Source organism: Sabethes cyaneus, chromosome 3, assembly GCF_943734655.1.
Source record: "Sabethes cyaneus chromosome 3, idSabCyanKW18_F2, whole genome shotgun sequence".
NCBI classification, from domain to species: domain Eukaryota; kingdom Metazoa; phylum Arthropoda; class Insecta; order Diptera; family Culicidae; genus Sabethes; species Sabethes cyaneus.
Genome location: NC_071355.1, coordinates 102,690,392 through 102,711,397, shown reverse-complemented (window position 1 = coordinate 102,711,397; position 21,006 = coordinate 102,690,392). Strand labels below are relative to the sequence as shown.

The following is a 21,006-nucleotide window of genomic DNA, read 5'->3' as shown; positions in this document are numbered from 1 at the left end:
TGAGGTAAATATTATATATTTGAGTGTTTACGTAATCAACCAAGCTGCACTATCAAGAGACGCTATTTGGCAACGTGCAACGATCTATATACTTTTCTAAGTTAAAATTTGTATAGAGTTCATGAGGCTTTCTAACAGACTAACAGACGTAGCACTGGAGCATAGTTCTTTCGCCATCAAAAACGATTATTTCAAATTTCCACTCTAACCAAGACTCAAACAATAGTCGCTGCACGAGAACGTGGTTCGCTTACGTTAGCGCCGCTATCAGATAGAACACGAGTAAATTTATAGTATAGCTAAGCGTGCCGCTTTGCGCAGCGCAAAGACTGCACCAGATAATGCTGGTTTGTCGTAGAGGGCCAAAATAATGTGCACGTAACGCATGGGCTAAAAAACCTCGTTTACCCTATCTGTGCAAAATCATATTTGCTGATAAGCTGGTTAAGATTAGTTCTCCTCAAAGCAGCAAAGACAAACTATGTAAAATACACCACACCTCAATTACCATGATCTAAAAGTAAAGGTATCTCTTAATTTGCAATTTATTTGTCAGAATGTTAAGGCGGTGGTCTTATTTTTGCTAATTGCAAGAATTCCGGATGTTTTACAAAAAAACTTCTACCCTATAGGGTAATTTGCCTATAATTGAACGCTCTCTATGATTGGACAGTGTACAATAAAACACCACACAAATTCTAGAATCAATTCATGCTTAATGCATATCAAAATGCATAAATTATAAGCTTTGTCAATCGTATAACGGTTGGCCGTATGAATAAAAGAGTTTTGTTCTTTCATATAAGATTTACACGGGAGGGGAAGCAAAGCAAACTGTTTTATTTATACAATTTTTTGTTTGAAAAATAAACTCTGGCCAAGGTACACAACCATTGGCAAATGAATTTGCGAATTATTTATGCTATATCCTAATCTTAATCTAATGTTATAACCTTTTTTCAGCAATTTTCTTGGCTTGGTAACATACTTAGATTGGGTGATGATCTTCGTAACTACGCTTTCCTGTATATCAATGATGTTCGAGACGCCTCAATATCGTGTAATGGAACATGTAACGCTTCAAATGGCCGAGTACACGTTTGTTATATTCATGAGCCTTGAGTTAGCGCTCAAAATTCTGGCAGATGGTTTGTTCTTCACTCCCAAAGCATACATCAAAGATGTCGCATCGGTACTTGATGTATTTATCTACATTGTTTCCTTAACGTTTTTGATCTGGATGCCACGCCAAGTGCCAAGTAATTCATCAGCGCAACTTCTGATGATTTTGCGTTGCCTAAGACCTCTCCGAATATTTACCCTGGTGCCGCATATGCGAAAGGTGGTATATGAGCTATGTCGAGGTTTCAAGGAAATACTACTAGTATCGACTTTACTAATTTTGTTAATGTTCGTTTTTGCAAGTTATGGAGTACAACTATATGGAGGCCGTTTAGCGCGCTGCAATGATCCTACTATCCTAAAAAGAGAAGATTGTGTTGGCGTGTTCATGAGGCGAGTGTTCGTAACAAAAATGAAATTGACCCCTGGTACAAATGAATCATATCCATCCATGCTCGTTCCAAGGGTTTGGGCAAATCCTAGGAGATTCAATTTTGATAATATTGGCGATGCCATGTTAGCACTTTTCGAAGTACTATCTTACAAAGGATGGATCGACGTACGGGATGTTTTAATCAAAGCACTAGGACCTGTTCATGCCATCTACATTCATGTTTATATTTTCCTTGGATGCATGATAGGACTGACTTTGTTCGTTGGTGTAGTAATTGCTAATTATTCAGAAAATAAAGGAACTGCATTACTAACTGTCGATCAACGAAGATGGTGTGATTTAAAGAAACGTCTAAAAATCGCTCAACCTCTGCATCTCCCACCTCGCCCAGACGGACGACTGTTTCGAGCTTTCGTATACGACATTACACAACATATTGCATTTAAAAGATGCATTGCAGTTGTTGTACTTGTTAACAGCATGCTGCTTTCAATAACGGTAAATGTGAACCATATCTGAAAATTCGTTCATTCTCGCAATGCCTTACTTGTAGTGGACAAAAGATGAAACGCACACAGAGAGATTAATTATCGTCAGTACGTTGCTTACATTTGTATTTGTAATAGAGGTTGTGATGAAAAACATTGCGTTTACTCCAAGAGGATACTGGCAATCTAGACGAAATAGATATGATCTTTTAGTGACGGTAGCTGGAGTTGTATGGATATTTCTTCAAACAACACTGAGAGTAGGATTAAATATTTCATCAAAGTATAATTATTTATTGCCATTTATTTTCAGAGTGATCTATCATATTTCATTGGTTTTATGGTTGTCATATTGAGATTTTTCACAATAACTGGCAAGCATACGACCTTGAAAATGCTTATGCTCACTGTCGGTGTTTCAGTATGTAAATCATTCTTCATTATTTTCGGGATGTTTCTCTTGGTGTTCTTCTATGCACTTGCGGGAACAATTCTATTTGGTACAGTTAAATATGGTGAAGGTATCGGCCGGTAAGTATCTGAATCTTCAAAATTAGATGATCCTAATGCATCGAGTAGCCAAAATACTGCACACATTCATTCCATTTATGAAGAAATCAGCTCCATATGTAAACCAAGCAAAATTCACTCTGTAGTATAAACGAACTCATAGCAATCACTCTATGAGTAGGGAATTGTCTAATGAATTTACAAAGAAATGTCCACTGTTCAAACGTTATGAATTTCCAAAGGACTGCCCATATATAAGCGTTTCCATAGTTCATTTGTCAATTCCCAAGTTTTCAGTGCTACCGATTGAGTCTTGCTTTAACATTTTTTTGCGTCGGAAACAGGCGGGATCTAGAGAAGTCTCCTTAGATCCCTTTTACTTGGAGGCTGTCACATAAACGAGCGAATTTTCATTCGTTAACAAATTTGAGCATTATTGAGTTACTGTTCATCACACATAAATTTTTATTATTTATATTTTAAAAGGACTTTAAATTATACGAACTGGCTCGTTTGTATGCATCACATAGGATTAAATACGTAGACTTAACCAACCTGAAATTCAAAGTATTTTCTCATCCAGCGGACAATTCCTGGCTCTTACCGTGAACTCCCGCTGGTATGAATAACACTCGTTCAAATAAGGCGAGTTCATTTTTTAATCCGAATCAGGGATGTTTCGATCACTTTTATTCAATTTTGATACATTTGGCAGTACCGTCTCAGCCTAGCAAAATTTGACAATATTATATATGGGATATTTGTAGAACATGTTATTATCTACAATTTTGTGTTTATGGTGCTACAATGCTGGTAGCTCTTGAACGTGAACGTCTGCTCTCTATGAACTTTAGAGGTCTGTTATTGGCTATTTCTGGAGATGTTACCCTACGAACATTTTTGTCGGATAGTATAATTAAACAATTATTCTGGTAAACAAATGCTCGTTAAGAATTTATACAACAATCATTAACAATTATAATCCTAGTTAAAATGTAAAAAATCAGAGAGGTTGTGTACAAGACACGACTGCATATAGGTAACGCAGGACTACGTAAGTCTCTTTGTGACGATAGTAGCATGTATCCATGCATGTAATAATACGATTCTTCATGTAGGGTAGCCTGCTGCAGGTTGAGATTAGCTGCAGATTGAGAAAATTAGATTATGTTTGAATGAGTGTAAATAGCGCCCCAAATCTTACACTTAAACATCAAACCTAAGCCTTTCCTTATATTCAAGTTGATTTAGAAGAAAATAGATGCATATTTTCTTTGTAAGCCAAGTGAGTCATAAAAAAATAGCAAAAGAAATTTATTGGAAACTTTTTCAAGTCAATATTTTTTTGTTTTCCTCCAAGGATTGGTTAAGGCTTTTTTTGTATTTGATAAGTTTTGAAGTGCTCTTTAACGGAAACTTTTTCGGCTTCGCAGTCGCAGTAAATAAGCAGAAAAAACGGTGTTTTTCTCTTCTACCAACGTTTCGAATAATATGTATTCTTTATCAAGGCTCTAAAATAATCAAAATAATCAAAAAACATTTTTCAATTTGTTCTTACAAAATTAATATAAACTTTTTTACCGAGAATGGACCATTTCTTTGTCAAGTGGTTCATCATTGCACGGTCACTATATCATCGCATGTACATATTAGCCTAACAATATTTAAAAAAAGAAACAATATTAGCAACTAGGAACAAATTTTACAAGCATTAAACTATTACAATATAATTTTCAAACACACTTCAAAACTAAAACTTCGAACTCGTAGCACTTTTTGAAAAAAACTAACGAAAAAACAAAAGGATTGCTGTAATAAAAGAGTTTACATGCAAGCTTGAGCACAATTTTTATTGTGTGCAAGTTTTCGTTGTGCTCAGTTATGTCTACTAGTAGCTGTCACTTTCGCTGTCATTAATCATCTGACATTTCCCGATGTTTTGTTTTTATTCTTACTCTGCTTTACACTTTGTAACACTGCTGCATACGTTGAGCTTAAGTTTTCAACATCACTACGTTTGTTTACCGTATGATCGGTCGTGATAATGTGGCACATTTCCAACACATTCAGCGCTGCAGTCCGTCGATGTTCATCCAAGATATGAACCTTATCCAGTGCGAACGAGTGATCGTGTTCGATGCTGTGTTGGAGTAGTGCAGTTTTCTCTTTCAGGCGCTCCAGTTCGGCAGTGGTGGATGAGCTGTTAACATGCATGTTGGTTTTAAGCTCATCCAACTTTTTAATATTAGATCGGTGGTTGCTCATTCTCGTTTTCAGGTACTGTGTAGTGAGGCCAACGTAGCACGAATCGCATTCAGCACACGGGATTCTGTATACAACGTTGCTGCGATCTAACGGTACTATGCGATCTTTCGTGTTTGTGAACAGGCAGTTGATGGTGTGTTCGTTGCGTGTGGCTATAGTGACATTTGGAAAATCTACACGTAACGATTTTTTTATGCGTGTTGTCAACAAATCGATATAAGGCATCGGTTTGTATGTTGTTTGGGCTGTTTCTACTAGATGCTCTCGTATGCTCCTTTCCGCTCTATTCTGCAGTCTGTTACCCAGTGATAATGGGTAGTGGTTTACCATTAGGTGTTTTTTTATGACATCTTTAATCTCATCGGAAGATAAATTTGTGCTCAGTTTGCGCACCCTTCTTATGAAGTTAGCGACTACGTTCATTTTCATGTGTAATGGGTGGCACGAGAAATAATCTAAAAATCTCCCTGAGGCCATAGGTTTACAATACCATTCCGTCTTTATTGACTGGTCTGCTTGACGAACAAGCACCATGTCAAGGTATGGAAGTCTACCATCTTTTTCTTTTTCACAGGTAAATTGTAGATGGTTTTCATAGCTGTTAAATACCTCTAGAACTTCGTCGATTTTGTCTTCAGGCACCGCCAGGATCAAGTCGTCAACATATTTTTTCAAAAGTGGGAGCGGGAAACTCAATCGTTCGACCACTTCTTTGAGTTTCCCGCTCCCACTTTTGAAAAAATATGTTGACGACTTGATCCTGGCGGTGCCTGAAGACAAAATCGACGAAGTTCTAGAGGTATTTAACAGCTATGAAAACCATCTACAATTTACCTGTGAAAAAGAAAAAGATGGTAGACTTCCATACCTTGACATGGTGCTTGTTCGTCAAGCAGACCAGTCAATAAAGACGGAATGGTATTGTAAACCTATGGCCTCAGGGAGATTTTTAGATTATTTCTCGTGCCACCCATTACACATGAAAATGAACGTAGTCGCTAACTTCATAAGAAGGGTGCGCAAACTGAGCACAAATTTATCTTCCGATGAGATTAAAGATGTCATAAAAAAACACCTAATGGTAAACCACTACCCATTATCACTGGGTAACAGACTGCAGAATAGAGCGGAAAGGAGCATACGAGAGCATCTAGTAGAAACAGCCCAAACAACATACAAACCGATGCCTTATATCGATTTGTTGACAACACGCATAAAAAAATCGTTACGTGTAGATTTTCCAAATGTCACTATAGCCACACGCAACGAACACACCATCAACTGCCTGTTCACAAACACGAAAGATCGCATAGTACCGTTAGATCGCAGCAACGTTGTATACAGAATCCCGTGTGCTGAATGCGATTCGTGCTACGTTGGCCTCACTACACAGTACCTGAAAACGAGAATGAGCAACCACCGATCTAATATTAAAAAGTTGGATGAGCTTAAAACCAACATGCATGTTAACAGCTCATCCACCACTGCCGAACTGGAGCGCCTGAAAGAGAAAACTGCACTACTCCAACACAGCATCGAACACGATCACTCGTTCGCACTGGATAAGGTTCATATCTTGGATGAACATCGACGGACTGCAGCGCTGAATGTGTTGGAAATGTGCCACATTATCACGACCGATCATACGGTAAACAAACGTAGTGATGTTGAAAACTTAAGCTCAACGTATGCAGCAGTGTTACAAAGTGTAAAGCAGAGTAAGAATAAAAACAAAACATCGGGAAATGTCAGATGATTAATGACAGCGAAAGTGACAGCTACTAGTAGACATAACTGAGCACAACGAAAACTTGCACACAATAAAAATTGTGCTCAAGCTTGCATGTAAACTCTTTTATTACAGCAATCCTTTTGTTTTTTCGTTAGTTTTTTTCAAAAAGTGCTACGAGTTCGAAGTTTTAGTTTTGAAGTGTGTTTGAAAATTATATTGTAATAGTTTAATGCTTGTAAAATTTGTTCCTAGTTGCTAATATTGTTTCTTTTTTTAAATATTGTTAGGCTAATATGTACATGCGATGATATAGTGACCGTGCAATGATGAACCACTTGACAAAGAAATGGTCCATTCTCGGTAAAAAAGTTTATATTAATTTTGTAAGAACAAATTGAAAAATGTTTTTTGATTATTTTGATTATTTTAGAGCCTTGATAAAGAATACATATTATTCGAAACGTTGGTAGAAGAGAAAAACACCGTTTTTTCTGCTTATTTACTGCGACTGCGAAGCCGAAAAAGTTTCCATTAAGTGAATCACCAGTCGGTAAAAGATTGTAGTGCTCTTTAACATCAAACACTATTTAGGCCATTACAAATATTTTATGAAGTTTTTGTCCTTCCGATGTTGAACCACTGAAGGGGGGGGGGGAAGAGAATTGTTTAATCGAGCAAAACAACGGGTTTTCAGCATTTTCATTTAAAGTTTAAACGTGAAAACCAAATTTATTCTTGCTTTTAATATATACGTTTTATTGCTTTCCATACAAAAATTTACGAAGAAAAAGACAAAAGCGTAAGAATGTTTTTCGGAAATTCCATTGTTCGAATTTTCATTTCTTTCTGTTTCGTGCTAGAAGCGTAAACTCAACTCGTACACTCATTTTTCGAGTTTTTCAGGGTGTAGAGCTCACAGACAATTGCTTTTATAGAAATAATTTAACTCATATCCTACAAATTATTGTCCCCCCCCCCCCTCCACCCGATTTTTCAAGCCAATCCAATAAAACCAATCCAATTCCAAGCGGGGAAGGAGGGGGGGGGGGGGTGACAAGAACTTCAAAAATAATTTGCAATGGCCCTACATATATATGTATAGCAATGATATAAAAAATGGTAAGGTTAAAATGGCTTGGAATCCGAATTTTTGCAAGTCAAAATTTTTATCCGTTTTTATAATTGAAAACTACTATATGAGCAAGTTAAACTTGTTGGCAATAAGTTTTGTGCATTTTAATGCCTTATACTGGGTTGACGGTCAAATAAACATTTGCGCACCTACCGGTTGCTATTGTCTTGTCTTGCCCAAAAAATTGGTCTAAATTTAATGCTTGATGTTCAAAAAATACTAACCGATGCAAAGCAGCAAATGAAACGTTCAAAACTATTCTCGGATAAGAGAGTCGCCGATTTTCCTCGCTTTGAGAACTCTGCGTCACGTCACAGGCACGGTGGCAAGACAACGGTTCCGAACAAATCCTGACCACTTTTCGAGAAAGATTTATTGGAATGACACCCTACCCAGCCAAATCTTGCCGTAAGACGCAGTCCTACGTCAAAAATTTTACTGAAAGAAAAACTTCGCAAAATCATAAATTGTTAATTTTCTCGATATATCGCCTCCGATTTGCATTTTTTTTCATAAATAGCTTAAATTATGCCTGGAAATCTGGTGAAGAGCTACTTATGGACACACCTTCTGATATTTTTTTTTGAAATTTTGTAACACACGGCTAGCTCAGCGCCACTCTTTCTTTCAGGGTCGGCTCGCCCAACACTGCTTGCGGAAACTAACGACCTTTATACTTACGTGTATACCGGACAAAAGTTGGTTCAACAAGACAAACAAACCTTTAGTTTCTCTTCTAAATAATAACTCTAATTTTAACATAACATATTTATTGTAGGGATATACAAATTGGGGAAAGGGATAGGGTTATGGTGCGGCTGTGCAGCATACGGTGGAGCTCATTCCGGTTTCATGCAGTTCATAAAGAGGCTGACTTACAATCATCTCTGTCCTTCAACGGCATTGGCGTAGCTAGCAAATTTCTCTGGAGGGGGCCTAGGGGGTGCCTTTCAAAAAAAAATTTGATTATGATCTTATTGCTCTGGCTTTCATCGATAGCACAAGGTTTTGTAGGGCAATACCAGGCGGGCTTGATGAGGGTCCGCGCAAACTGACGCAACTGAGCAGAGCTACATTGGAAAGAGTGTTGTGTTTCGTGTGCATCTCGGGGATACTTTCGAGTTACTTTGAGACGTGGCGAAAGTTGGGACAAGGTGACGGTTTATTTTGCATGTTATTCAACACCGCATTTCAAGGGGTGATCCAACGAAATCGGAATCTAGGACGAGTGTTCTAAACATAAATGCGGCCAAGACCAAATACTCAAAGGAAACAAGCGCGTGCCTCTCGCGGACTGTAACTGTTGATGGCGACGAACTAGAAGCGGCAGATGGGTTCGTGTATTTGGGATTGCTGGTGCACACAGACAATAACACTAAAGGCCCAGACACAATGCATACGGATTTTACTACGCTGCGGATATTTGACAGAAAACTCATGTAAAAACTGTCAAATTGCCGCAACGTAGTAAAATCCGTATGCATTGTGTTTGGGGCTTAATAAGGGGTCTAGTTGCGCATGTAAGCGGGAAATTAGGCTTCCTTTGCCCTTCGCAAATCGCTAGGTATTCGCTATGTTCGAGTGGAAGGTACTGCGGACGATATTTGGCGGAGTACAAACTGAAAGCGGAGAGTAACGGAGACGTATGAATCATAAGCTACAAGCACTGTTTGGAAAGATTGCCATCGTCATCTGGAGAAAGTCAGTAGGCTACAGTGCGACGAAAACAGTTCTCTTTAACAACTGCACTAGCATCAGGAACAGGGAGGCTCAACGTGCAAGATGGCTCGACCAGGTCGAAACTGGCCGACTTCTGTGACTGGGAAATTTGCGACGAGTGTCCCAAGATGTAGTTGAATGAAGACGAACGCTTGAAACAGCATGAGCCGGGATGGCTACTAAGCTACTGACGACGACGACAACTACGCTTTTGCGATGCCTAGTGAAAAAGAAAATATCTACACAGCAGGAACATATACACTAAGTTTTTTCCCGGTTTCCAATTCCAATGAGGAAAATTTCTGGAGGGGGCCTGCAGAATTCTGGAGGGGGCCTGGTACCCCAGGCACCCCCTCTAGCTACGCCAATGTTCAACGGGAACGTGTTTTGGTGGGCCGGTGGGCCATCGACGTATTGTTTGGTTCCGTTGATCACGTGGGCGAAGGTTCTACTCCTGGTGCTCGGATGCGGAGGGGAAACTCATCGGCCTTAGCGTTGGTAAGCTTTAGAAACGTCCGTTTCCTCCTGGCAACACACCCGTGTGACGACGACGATATCGGAAAGGGCTCGCCAGCCACTAGCACCCTTCGACAGTCCGGCGTATAAGTTACAAATGAAACTAACTGACGGACGATTTCTGTAGGCCGATGCTTTCTGGGTCTTCTTCCGGTGTCGAGTGAGGTTATCGAAGAAACTGGATGCCACTACGGTCCAAAACAGACGATGTTCCGGTAAATGCACGTGGTACGCAACAACGGTCGTACCTAACCAATAGTACGCAACAACGATCGTACTTTACTGGTTCCGGAGCACTGTTTTCTGTGACTCGTTGGCTGGGCGTCGTGAGGGTATCTTGATAACTGCAGCAATTGTGGGCCGAAATACGTGGTGTAGATACTTGGTCCCGTGGGAAACGTCGGACCCACAATTCTGCCTCCGTTCCGGGAACTTTCCAGGTCGCTGGTTTGCGAACGGCTCCGATAGGTTGACGACCCTTTAATACCGGGCACGAGACCAAAATTCCAATCAACACTTGCACACGCAGAACACTTCAAAATGTGCGTCAACTAAAGTGGCTTCTGTTTCACACGGACGTCTACAGCCAACTCTCATCCGTTATCAATTCCCCTTTTCTTCCGCGTTTTTCAACCAGACAGAGATCAAATTTCACTCTCCTTCGTTATTAAAATCCGGATACTACAGGGCAGCCAATTTTTGGGCGAATTTTCTTATGCGGGATGTTAGACGTCTTCTCCAGGGGTGGGGGTTAATAGGGGCTAATCACAGTTAGTTAGCTTTCCAACTTTTCTAAGCTTCTGGTCCCTATCGTTTTGTAAAATTGCGTATGGTTGGTTGTATCGTAGAGCGACTCTCGATGTCATCGGTATAACACCGGTAACAATTTGCAATTTTTGTAAAACTAACAAAACTAAATCCTATACGCATTATTTTGAACTAAATTCTTATATAAACTGTTTCTTAGGCCCTACCGTTCTCCAGTTATGGCAAATGTGAAATTTAAAATTATACATCAGGGTTAATTCATACAAAGTATCCGATAACTGTGGAATCGACCTTCACGGATTCAAACCAAATTTTGTCAGCTTGTTCGTTTGAGGTCAGAAAGCAAAAATCCTAAATTTGGTGCCGATTGGAAGCAAAATCCCTACGATCAATGGTAGTACCTCCTTTTTAAAAGGAAAGACCCGTTTTGTCAAACCTTTTTATATTCTTTTGTTTATAGATATACTAGCTGACCCGACAAACTTCGTATTGCCACAAATTAACCTGTGTTGTACATAAATCATGAATCTCGGATGATCTTTGTCACTTCTCGAGTTTTGCAAGCCCCCCAGTGGGCGGCGCTTCCGACGGCGGGTCACCGGCAACACTCGCGACCGGCTCGTCCTGAATGATCTAGTGTTACTATAGATAGTTTTTGTGGTCTTGTTATTGATTAATGTTTTATGGAAGAGTCTCGAATTTCTCGAGTTGGATTAGTTTTTGAGTTTCGCAAAAATTTCTGTTTTATTTGTATGAGAGTCCATATCCCCCTACCACAGGGGTGAGAGGTCTCTAACTATCATAAAATAAATTCAAGACTCAAAAATCTCCTACATGCTAAATTTGGTTCCATTTGCTTGATTAGTACTCAAATTATAAGGAAATTTGTATTTCATTTGTATGGGAGCCCACCCTCTTAAAAGGGAAAGGGGTCGTAATACACCACAGAAAAAAAATTCTGCCATCTAAAACTCTCACATGCCAAATTTGGTTCCATTTGCTTGATTAGTTCTAAAGTTATGAGCAAATTTGTATTTCGTTTGAATGGGAGCCCCCCCCCCCTCCTAAAAAGGTAAGTCCTAATCCATCATGGGAAAAATGGTTGCCTCCAAAAACACCCACATGCCAAATATGGTTCCATTTGCTTGATTAGTTCTCGAATTATGAGGAAATTTGTATTTCATTTGTGTAGAAGCCCCCCCCTCTTGAAGTGTGGAAGGATCCTAATTCACCGTAGAAAATATTTTTGCCTCCAAAAACCTCTACATGCCGAATTTGGTTCTATTTGCTTGATTAGTTCTCGAGTTATGGGGAAATTTGTATTTCATTTGTATTGGAGCCCCCCCTCCTAATGTGGGAAGAGGTCCTAATTCATCACAGAAAAAATTCTTGCCTCCAAAAACACCTACACGCCAAATTTGGTTCCATTTGCTGGATTAGTTCTCGAGTTATGAGGAAATTTGTACTTCGTTTGTATAGGACCCCCCCCCCCTCCTAAAGTGGGGAGGGGTCCCAATTCATCATTGAAAAAAAAATTGTCTCCAAAAACACACACATGCCAAATTTGGTTCAATTCGCTTGATTAGTTCTCGAGTTATGAGGAAATTTGTATTTCATTTGTACAGGAGCCCCTCCTCTTAAAGTGGGGAGGGGTCCTAATTCACCATAGAAAATTTTCTTGCTCTCGAAAACCTTCACATGCCAAATTTGGTTGCATTTACTTGATTAGTTCTCGAGTTATGAGGAAATTTGTATGGAAGTCCCCCCTCTTAAAGGAGAGAGGAGTTATAATTCCTCTTATAAAGAGGGAAGGGGTCTCAATTCACCATAGAATAAATTCTTGTCACCAAAAAAAAACACCCACATGCCAAATGTTGTTCTATTTGCTTGATTAGTTCTCGAGTTAGGAGGAAATTTGTATTTCATTTGTACAGGAGCCCCCCCTCTTAGAGTGGGGAGGGGTCCTAATTCACCGTAGAAAATTTTCTTGCCCTCGAAAACCTTCACATGCCAAATTTGGTTCCATTTGCTTGATTAGTTCTCGAGTTATGAAGAAATTTGTATGGAAGCCCCCACTCTTAAAGGGGAGAGGAGTTACAATTCCCCTTACAAAGAGGAAGGGGTCTCAATTTACCATAGAATAAATTCTTGTCACCGAAAACACCCACATGCCAAATTTGGTTCTATTTGCTTGATTAGTTCTCGAGTTATGAGGAAATTTGTATTTCATTTGTATAGGAGCCCCCCCTCCTAAAGTGGGGAGAGGTTCTTATTCATCATAGAAAACATTCTTGCCTCCAAAAACACCTACATGCCAAATTTGGTTCCATTTGCTGGATTAGCTCTCGAGTTATAAGGAAATTTGTATTTCGTTTCTATAGGAGCCCCCCCCTCTTAAAGTGGGGAGGGGTCCCAATTCATCATAGAAAAAAATTTGTCTTCAAAAACACACACATGCCAAATTTGGTTCCATTTGCTTGATTAGTTCTCGAGTTATGAGAAAATTGGTATTTCATTTGTACAGGAGCCCCCCCTCTTAAAGTGAGGAGGGGTCCTAATTCAACATAGAAAATTTTCTTGCCCTCGAAAACCTTCACATGCCAAATTTGGTTCCATTGAGAACTCTGCGTCACGTCACAGGCACGGTGGCAAGACAACGGTTCCGAACAAATCCTGACCACTTTTCGAGAAAGATTTATTGGAATGACACCCTACCCAGCCAAATCTTGCCGTAAGACGCAGTCCTACGTCAAAAATTTTACTGAAAGAAAAACTTCGCAAAATCATAAATTGTTAATTTTCTCGATATATCGCCTCCGATTTGCATTTTTTTTCATAAATAGCTTAAATTATGCCTGGAAATCTGGTGAAGAGCTACTTATGGACACACCTTCTGATATTTTTTTTTGAAATTTTGTAACACACGGCTAGCTCAGCGCCACTCTTTCTTTCAGGGTCGGCTCGCCCAACACTGCTTGCGGAAACTAACGACCTTTATACTTACGTGTATACCGGACAAAAGTTGGTTCAACAAGACAAACAAACCTTTAGTTTCTCTTCTAAATAATAACTCTAATTTTAACATAACATATTTATTGTAGGGATATACAAATTGGGGAAAGGGATAGGGTTATGGTGCGGCTGTGCAGCATACGGTGGAGCTCATTCCGGTTTCATGCAGTTCATAAAGAGGCTGACTTACAATCATCTCTGTCCTTCAACGGCATTGGCGTAGCTAGCAAATTTCTCTGGAGGGGGCCTAGGGGGTGCCTTTCAAAAAAAAATTTGATTATGATCTTATTGCTCTGGCTTTCATCGATAGCACAAGGTTTTGTAGGGCAATACCAGGCGGGCTTGATGAGGGTCCGCGCAAACTGACGCAACTGAGCAGAGCTACATTGGAAAGAGTGTTGTGTTTCGTGTGCATCTCGGGGATACTTTCGAGTTACTTTGAGACGTGGCGAAAGTTGGGACAAGGTGACGGTTTATTTTGCATGTTATTCAACACCGCATTTCAAGGGGTGATCCAACGAAATCGGAATCTAGGACGAGTGTTCTAAACATAAATGCGGCCAAGACCAAATACTCAAAGGAAACAAGCGCGTGCCTCTCGCGGACTGTAACTGTTGATGGCGACGAACTAGAAGCGGCAGATGGGTTCGTGTATTTGGGATTGCTGGTGCACACAGACAATAACACTAAAGGCCCAGACACAATGCATACGGATTTTACTACGCTGCGGATATTTGACAGAAAACTCATGTAAAAACTGTCAAATTGCCGCAACGTAGTAAAATCCGTATGCATTGTGTTTGGGGCTTAATAAGGGGTCTAGTTGCGCATGTAAGCGGGAAATTAGGCTTCCTTTGCCCTTCGCAAATCGCTAGGTATACGCTATGTTCGAGTGGAAGGTACTGCGGACGATATTTGGCGGAGTACAAACTGAAAGCGGAGAGTAACGGAGACGTATGAATCATAAGCTACAAGCACTGTTTGGAAAGATTGCCATCGTCATCTGGAGAAAGTCAGTAGGCTACAGTGCGACGAAAACAGTTCTCTTTAACAACTGCACTAGCATCAGGAACAGGGAGGCTCAACGTGCAAGATGGCTCGACCAGGTCGAAACTGGCCGACTTCTGTGACTGGGAAATTTGCGACGAGTGTCCCAAGATGTAGTTGAATGAAGACGAACGCTTGAAACAGCATGAGCCGGGATGGCTACTAAGCTACTGACGACGACGACAACTACGCTTTTGCGATGCCTAGTGAAAAAGAAAATATCTACACAGCAGGAACATATACACTAAGTTTTTTCCCGGTTTCCAATTCCAATGAGGAAAATTTCTGGAGGGGGCCTGCAGAATTCTGGAGGGGGCCTGGTACCCCAGGCACCCCCTCTAGCTACGCCAATGTTCAACGGGAACGTGTTTTGGTGGGCCGGTGGGCCATCGACGTATTGTTTGGTTCCGTTGATCACGTGGGCGAAGGTTCTACTCCTGGTGCTCGGATGCGGAGGGGAAACTCATCGGCCTTAGCGTTGGTAAGCTTTAGAAACGTCCGTTTCCTCCTGGCAACACACCCGTGTGACGACGACGATATCGGAAAGGGCTCGCCAGCCACTAGCACCCTTCGACAGTCCGGCGTATAAGTTACAAATGAAACTAACTGACGGACGATTTCTGTAGGCCGATGCTTTCTGGGTCTTCTTCCGGTGTCGAGTGAGGTTATCGAAGAAACTGGATGCCACTACGGTCCAAAACAGACGATGTTCCGGTAAATGCACGTGGTACGCAACAACGGTCGTACCTAACCAATAGTACGCAACAACGATCGTACTTTACTGGTTCCGGAGCACTGTTTTCTGTGACTCGTTGGCTGGGCGTCGTGAGGGTATCTTGATAACTGCAGCAATTGTGGGCCGAAATACGTGGTGTAGATACTTGGTCCCGTGGGAAACGTCGGACCCACAATTCTGCCTCCGTTCCGGGAACTTTCCAGGTCGCTGGTTTGCGAACGGCTCCGATAGGTTGACGACCCTTTAATACCGGGCACGAGACCAAAATTCCAATCAACACTTGCACACGCAGAACACTTCAAAATGTGCGTCAACTAAAGTGGCTTCTGTTTCACACGGACGTCTACAGCCAACTCTCATCCGTTATCAATTCCCCTTTTCTTCCGCGTTTTTCAACCAGACAGAGATCAAATTTCACTCTCCTTCGTTATTAAAATCCGGATACTACAGGGCAGCCAATTTTTGGGCGAATTTTCTTATGCGGGATGTTAGACGTCTTCTCCAGGGGTGGGGGTTAATAGGGGCTAATCACAGTTAGTTAGCTTTCCAACTTTTCTAAGCTTCTGGTCCCTATCGTTTTGTAAAATTGCGTATGGTTGGTTGTATCGTAGAGCGACTCTCGATGTCATCGGTATAACACCGGTAACAATTTGCAATTTTTGTAAAACTAACAAAACTAAATCCTATACGCATTATTTTGAACTAAATTCTTATATAAACTGTTTCTTAGGCCCTACCGTTCTCCAGTTATGGCAAATGTGAAATTTAAAATTATACATCAGGGTTAATTCATACAAAGTATCCGATAACTGTGGAATCGACCTTCACGGATTCAAACCAAATTTTGTCAGCTTGTTCGTTTGAGGTCAGAAAGCAAAAATCCTAAATTTGGTGCCGATTGGAAGCAAAATCCCTACGATCAATGGTAGTACCTCCTTTTTAAAAGGAAAGACCCGTTTTGTCAAACCTTTTTATATTCTTTTGTTTATAGATATACTAGCTGACCCGACAAACTTCGTATTGCCACAAATTAACCTGTGTTGTACATAAATCATGAATCTCGGATGATCTTTGTCACTTCTCGAGTTTTGCAAGCCCCCCAGTGGGCGGCGCTTCCGACGGCGGGTCACCGGCAACACTCGCGACCGGCTCGTCCTGAATGATCTAGTGTTACTATAGATAGTTTTTGTGGTCTTGTTATTGATTAATGTTTTATGGAAGAGTCTCGAATTTCTCGAGTTGGATTAGTTTTTGAGTTTCGCAAAAATTTCTGTTTTATTTGTATGAGAGTCCATATCCCCCTACCACAGGGGTGAGAGGTCTCTAACTATCATAAAATAAATTCAAGACTCAAAAATCTCCTACATGCTAAATTTGGTTCCATTTGCTTGATTAGTACTCAAATTATAAGGAAATTTGTATTTCATTTGTATGGGAGCCCACCCTCTTAAAAGGGAAAGGGGTCGTAATACACCACAGAAAAAAAATTCTGCCATCTAAAACTCTCACATGCCAAATTTGGTTCCATTTGCTTGATTAGTTCTAAAGTTATGAGCAAATTTGTATTTCGTTTGAATGGGAGCCCCCCCCCCCTCCTAAAAAGGTAAGTCCTAATCCATCATGGGAAAAATGGTTGCCTCCAAAAACACCCACATGCCAAATATGGTTCCATTTGCTTGATTAGTTCTCGAATTATGAGGAAATTTGTATTTCATTTGTGTAGAAGCCCCCCCCTCTTGAAGTGTGGAAGGATCCTAATTCACCGTAGAAAATATTTTTGCCTCCAAAAACCTCTACATGCCGAATTTGGTTCTATTTGCTTGATTAGTTCTCGAGTTATGGGGAAATTTGTATTTCATTTGTATTGGAGCCCCCCCTCCTAATGTGGGAAGAGGTCCTAATTCATCACAGAAAAAATTCTTGCCTCCAAAAACACCTACACGCCAAATTTGGTTCCATTTGCTGGATTAGTTCTCGAGTTATGAGGAAATTTGTACTTCGTTTGTATAGGACCCCCCCCCCCTCCTAAAGTGGGGAGGGGTCCCAATTCATCATTGAAAAAAAAATTGTCTCCAAAAACACACACATGCCAAATTTGGTTCAATTCGCTTGATTAGTTCTCGAGTTATGAGGAAATTTGTATTTCATTTGTACAGGAGCCCCTCCTCTTAAAGTGGGGAGGGGTCCTAATTCACCATAGAAAATTTTCTTGCTCTCGAAAACCTTCACATGCCAAATTTGGTTGCATTTACTTGATTAGTTCTCGAGTTATGAGGAAATTTGTATGGAAGTCCCCCCTCTTAAAGGAGAGAGGAGTTATAATTCCTCTTATAAAGAGGGAAGGGGTCTCAATTCACCATAGAATAAATTCTTGTCACCAAAAAAAAACACCCACATGCCAAATGTTGTTCTATTTGCTTGATTAGTTCTCGAGTTAGGAGGAAATTTGTATTTCATTTGTACAGGAGCCCCCCCTCTTAGAGTGGGGAGGGGTCCTAATTCACCGTAGAAAATTTTCTTGCCCTCGAAAACCTTCACATGCCAAATTTGGTTCCATTTGCTTGATTAGTTCTCGAGTTATGAAGAAATTTGTATGGAAGCCCCCACTCTTAAAGGGGAGAGGAGTTACAATTCCCCTTACAAAGAGGAAGGGGTCTCAATTTACCATAGAATAAATTCTTGTCACCGAAAACACCCACATGCCAAATTTGGTTCTATTTGCTTGATTAGTTCTCGAGTTATGAGGAAATTTGTATTTCATTTGTATAGGAGCCCCCCCTCCTAAAGTGGGGAGAGGTTCTTATTCATCATAGAAAACATTCTTGCCTCCAAAAACACCTACATGCCAAATTTGGTTCCATTTGCTGGATTAGCTCTCGAGTTATAAGGAAATTTGTATTTCGTTTCTATAGGAGCCCCCCCCTCTTAAAGTGGGGAGGGGTCCCAATTCATCATAGAAAAAAATTTGTCTTCAAAAACACACACATGCCAAATTTGGTTCCATTTGCTTGATTAGTTCTCGAGTTATGAGAAAATTGGTATTTCATTTGTACAGGAGCCCCCCCTCTTAAAGTGAGGAGGGGTCCTAATTCAACATAGAAAATTTTCTTGCCCTCGAAAACCTTCACATGCCAAATTTGGTTCCATTTGCTTGATTAGTTCTCGAGTTATGAGGAAATTTGTATGGAAACCCCCCCCCCCTCTTAAAAGGGAGAGGAGTTATAATTCCCCTTATAAAGAGGGGAGGGGTCTCAAATTACCCTAGAATAAATTCTTGTCACCGAAAACACCCACATGCCAAATTTGGTTCTATTTGCTTGATTAGTTCTCGAGTTATGCAGAAATTTGTGTTTCATTTGTATGGGAGCCCCCCCTCTTAGTGGGGGGAGGGGTCTCTAACCATCACTAAAACCTTTCCTGGCCCCAAAAACCTCTACATGCAAATTTTCACGCCGATTGGTTCAGTAGTTTTTGATTCTATAAGGAACACAGGACAGACAGACAGACAGACAGAAATCCTTCTTTATAGGTATAGATATACGGTAATATTAGGCTTAGAATGAAACTTTTTCACAATTTTACATTCCAATTCCGATCATTTCAATACAAAAGGTCGAGTAAAAAAGGCTTTTTTGAGCGTTTCGAGCTGGTTTAACTTAATTCCACTTTTTGTTAACGCTGTGTTAGCAAGAGCTTTTATTTGATTTTAAGATCGTTGAAATTGATTTTTCCAGTTCCGGAGAAAAAGATGTCGCGTAGTTTTCACATTTTTGCTTACTTTTTACTTTTACTTTTAAACGAATAGTCGGATTACGAAGCAATTTAATAGTGATATACACTCAAGTCTTTTTTTACACGGTTTATTTTTACGATTTTTGAATTAACGCGGTTTTTTATAACGATTTTTGAATTAACACTGTTTTTTAATGACGATTTTTGAATTAACGCGGTTTTTTACATCATTTTTCGAATTAACGCGGTTTTTTCAGCGATTTTTAAATTCGAGCGGTTTTTTTGGTGGTTTTAAATAAACGCGGTTTTTTACGTCGATTTTTGAATTAACACGGTTTATTTTATGACGATTTTTGAATTAACGCGATTTTTTACATTTTTCACACACACACACACACACACACACACACACACACACACACACACACACACACACACACACACACACACACACACACACACACACACACACACACACACACACACACACACACACACACACACACACACACACACACACACACACACACACACACACACACACACACACACACACACACACACACACACACACACACACACACACACACACACACACACACACACACACACACACACACACACACACACACACACACACACACACACACACACACACACACACACACACACATACACACACATGTACAGTTCGTCGTACCTGATCGATTGGAATTTGCGGCTCGGCCTTCGGGCCAATTTCTAAACCTTTGTTATATAGTATACAATAGTATAGTATATTATAACAAAGGTAAAAATATAAGAACTTAGATCTTTTTAGGTATTACAACATGAAAACACTTAAATTCAATGATTTTAAAAGCGAGCAAAAGTTTGGGTTTCTGTCCAATATTTTTCATAGCTCATTCATGTTGCAATTTTACTTTAAAACTCGTCATCATACCTTTTATTTGCTATCAAAATTATTAAAATTGGTCGAGAGAATCAAAAGTTATGAATTTAAAAAAAAAGGTTTCATGGCAAGGGTCAAGAGAGGGAACCCCAAGCGCCAAATAAAAAACATAGGTCTCAAATTTTCGAAAAACGAACAAGCATGCAAAATTTGAGCAAAATCGGAGTACTTTTTATCATGGAATTACTAACTGGGTACACCTGGGGATCAGATTGCGTTGATTTTTTGGTTGATCAATTGAGGATTAAGCTTTAATTGCCAGAAGAAGTTTCAAACTAAGTTATATGATTATGATATGATAATAAAAATATAGTATTGTTTGTGATATGATATTAAAAATATAGTATCAGTGAGACTTGAGTAGAAACAAGTTAGAGTAATAAATGTATAAAAATCGCCGTTCTCAAAAACGTGTGCTATGGGGGTAAGACCGCCAACCGTCGAACAGGGTAAAACAGGCATACTTGCTGGTCACTGACAACACCAATAGCCTGCGGTTGTCTCACCCGGAATCATCTTGAACTTGTTTACAGTCATTTATAGAAAAAAAACATTCAATGTTATGGTAAACCGTCATTATGGTTACCGTACATGTAGGGGATTGTCCCCTGTTGTGAAATGGATCCGGTTGTGAAACACCCATCGTTTTTGACGTGTTTATTAAACTAGCACTACCAAATTACTACCAACGGCTCGTCTCATTGTACTCTACCTTTTGAGCAAACAACAATCAAAATACAGCTTTTAGAATGTGTTGTAGGAAATGTGTTCGAAAAACATACCCGAAAAAGTTTTTTAGAATATTCTGGGATTGATTTTTTTGTCTATCAAATAAAATAGAAAAAGGCAGTAAAATGAATATAACCTTAGTTTTGGATCTC

The 21,006-nt window shown here is 40.0% G+C and overlaps 1 protein-coding gene across 1 annotated transcript in view; it reads left to right on the top strand.

The window, feature by feature from the left end:
- LOC128742397 (sodium leak channel NALCN) overlaps nt 1-21,006 on the top strand; it is a 76,387-nt gene that overhangs the window by 9,929 nt on the left and 45,452 nt on the right. Inside the window, exons 8-10 of the mRNA XM_053838744.1 lie at nt 964-2,014; nt 2,070-2,264; nt 2,318-2,535. Coding sequence (XP_053694719.1) covers nt 964-2,014; nt 2,070-2,264; nt 2,318-2,535 — 1,464 coding nt within the window. The remainder of the gene's footprint in view (nt 1-963; nt 2,015-2,069; nt 2,265-2,317; nt 2,536-21,006) is intronic.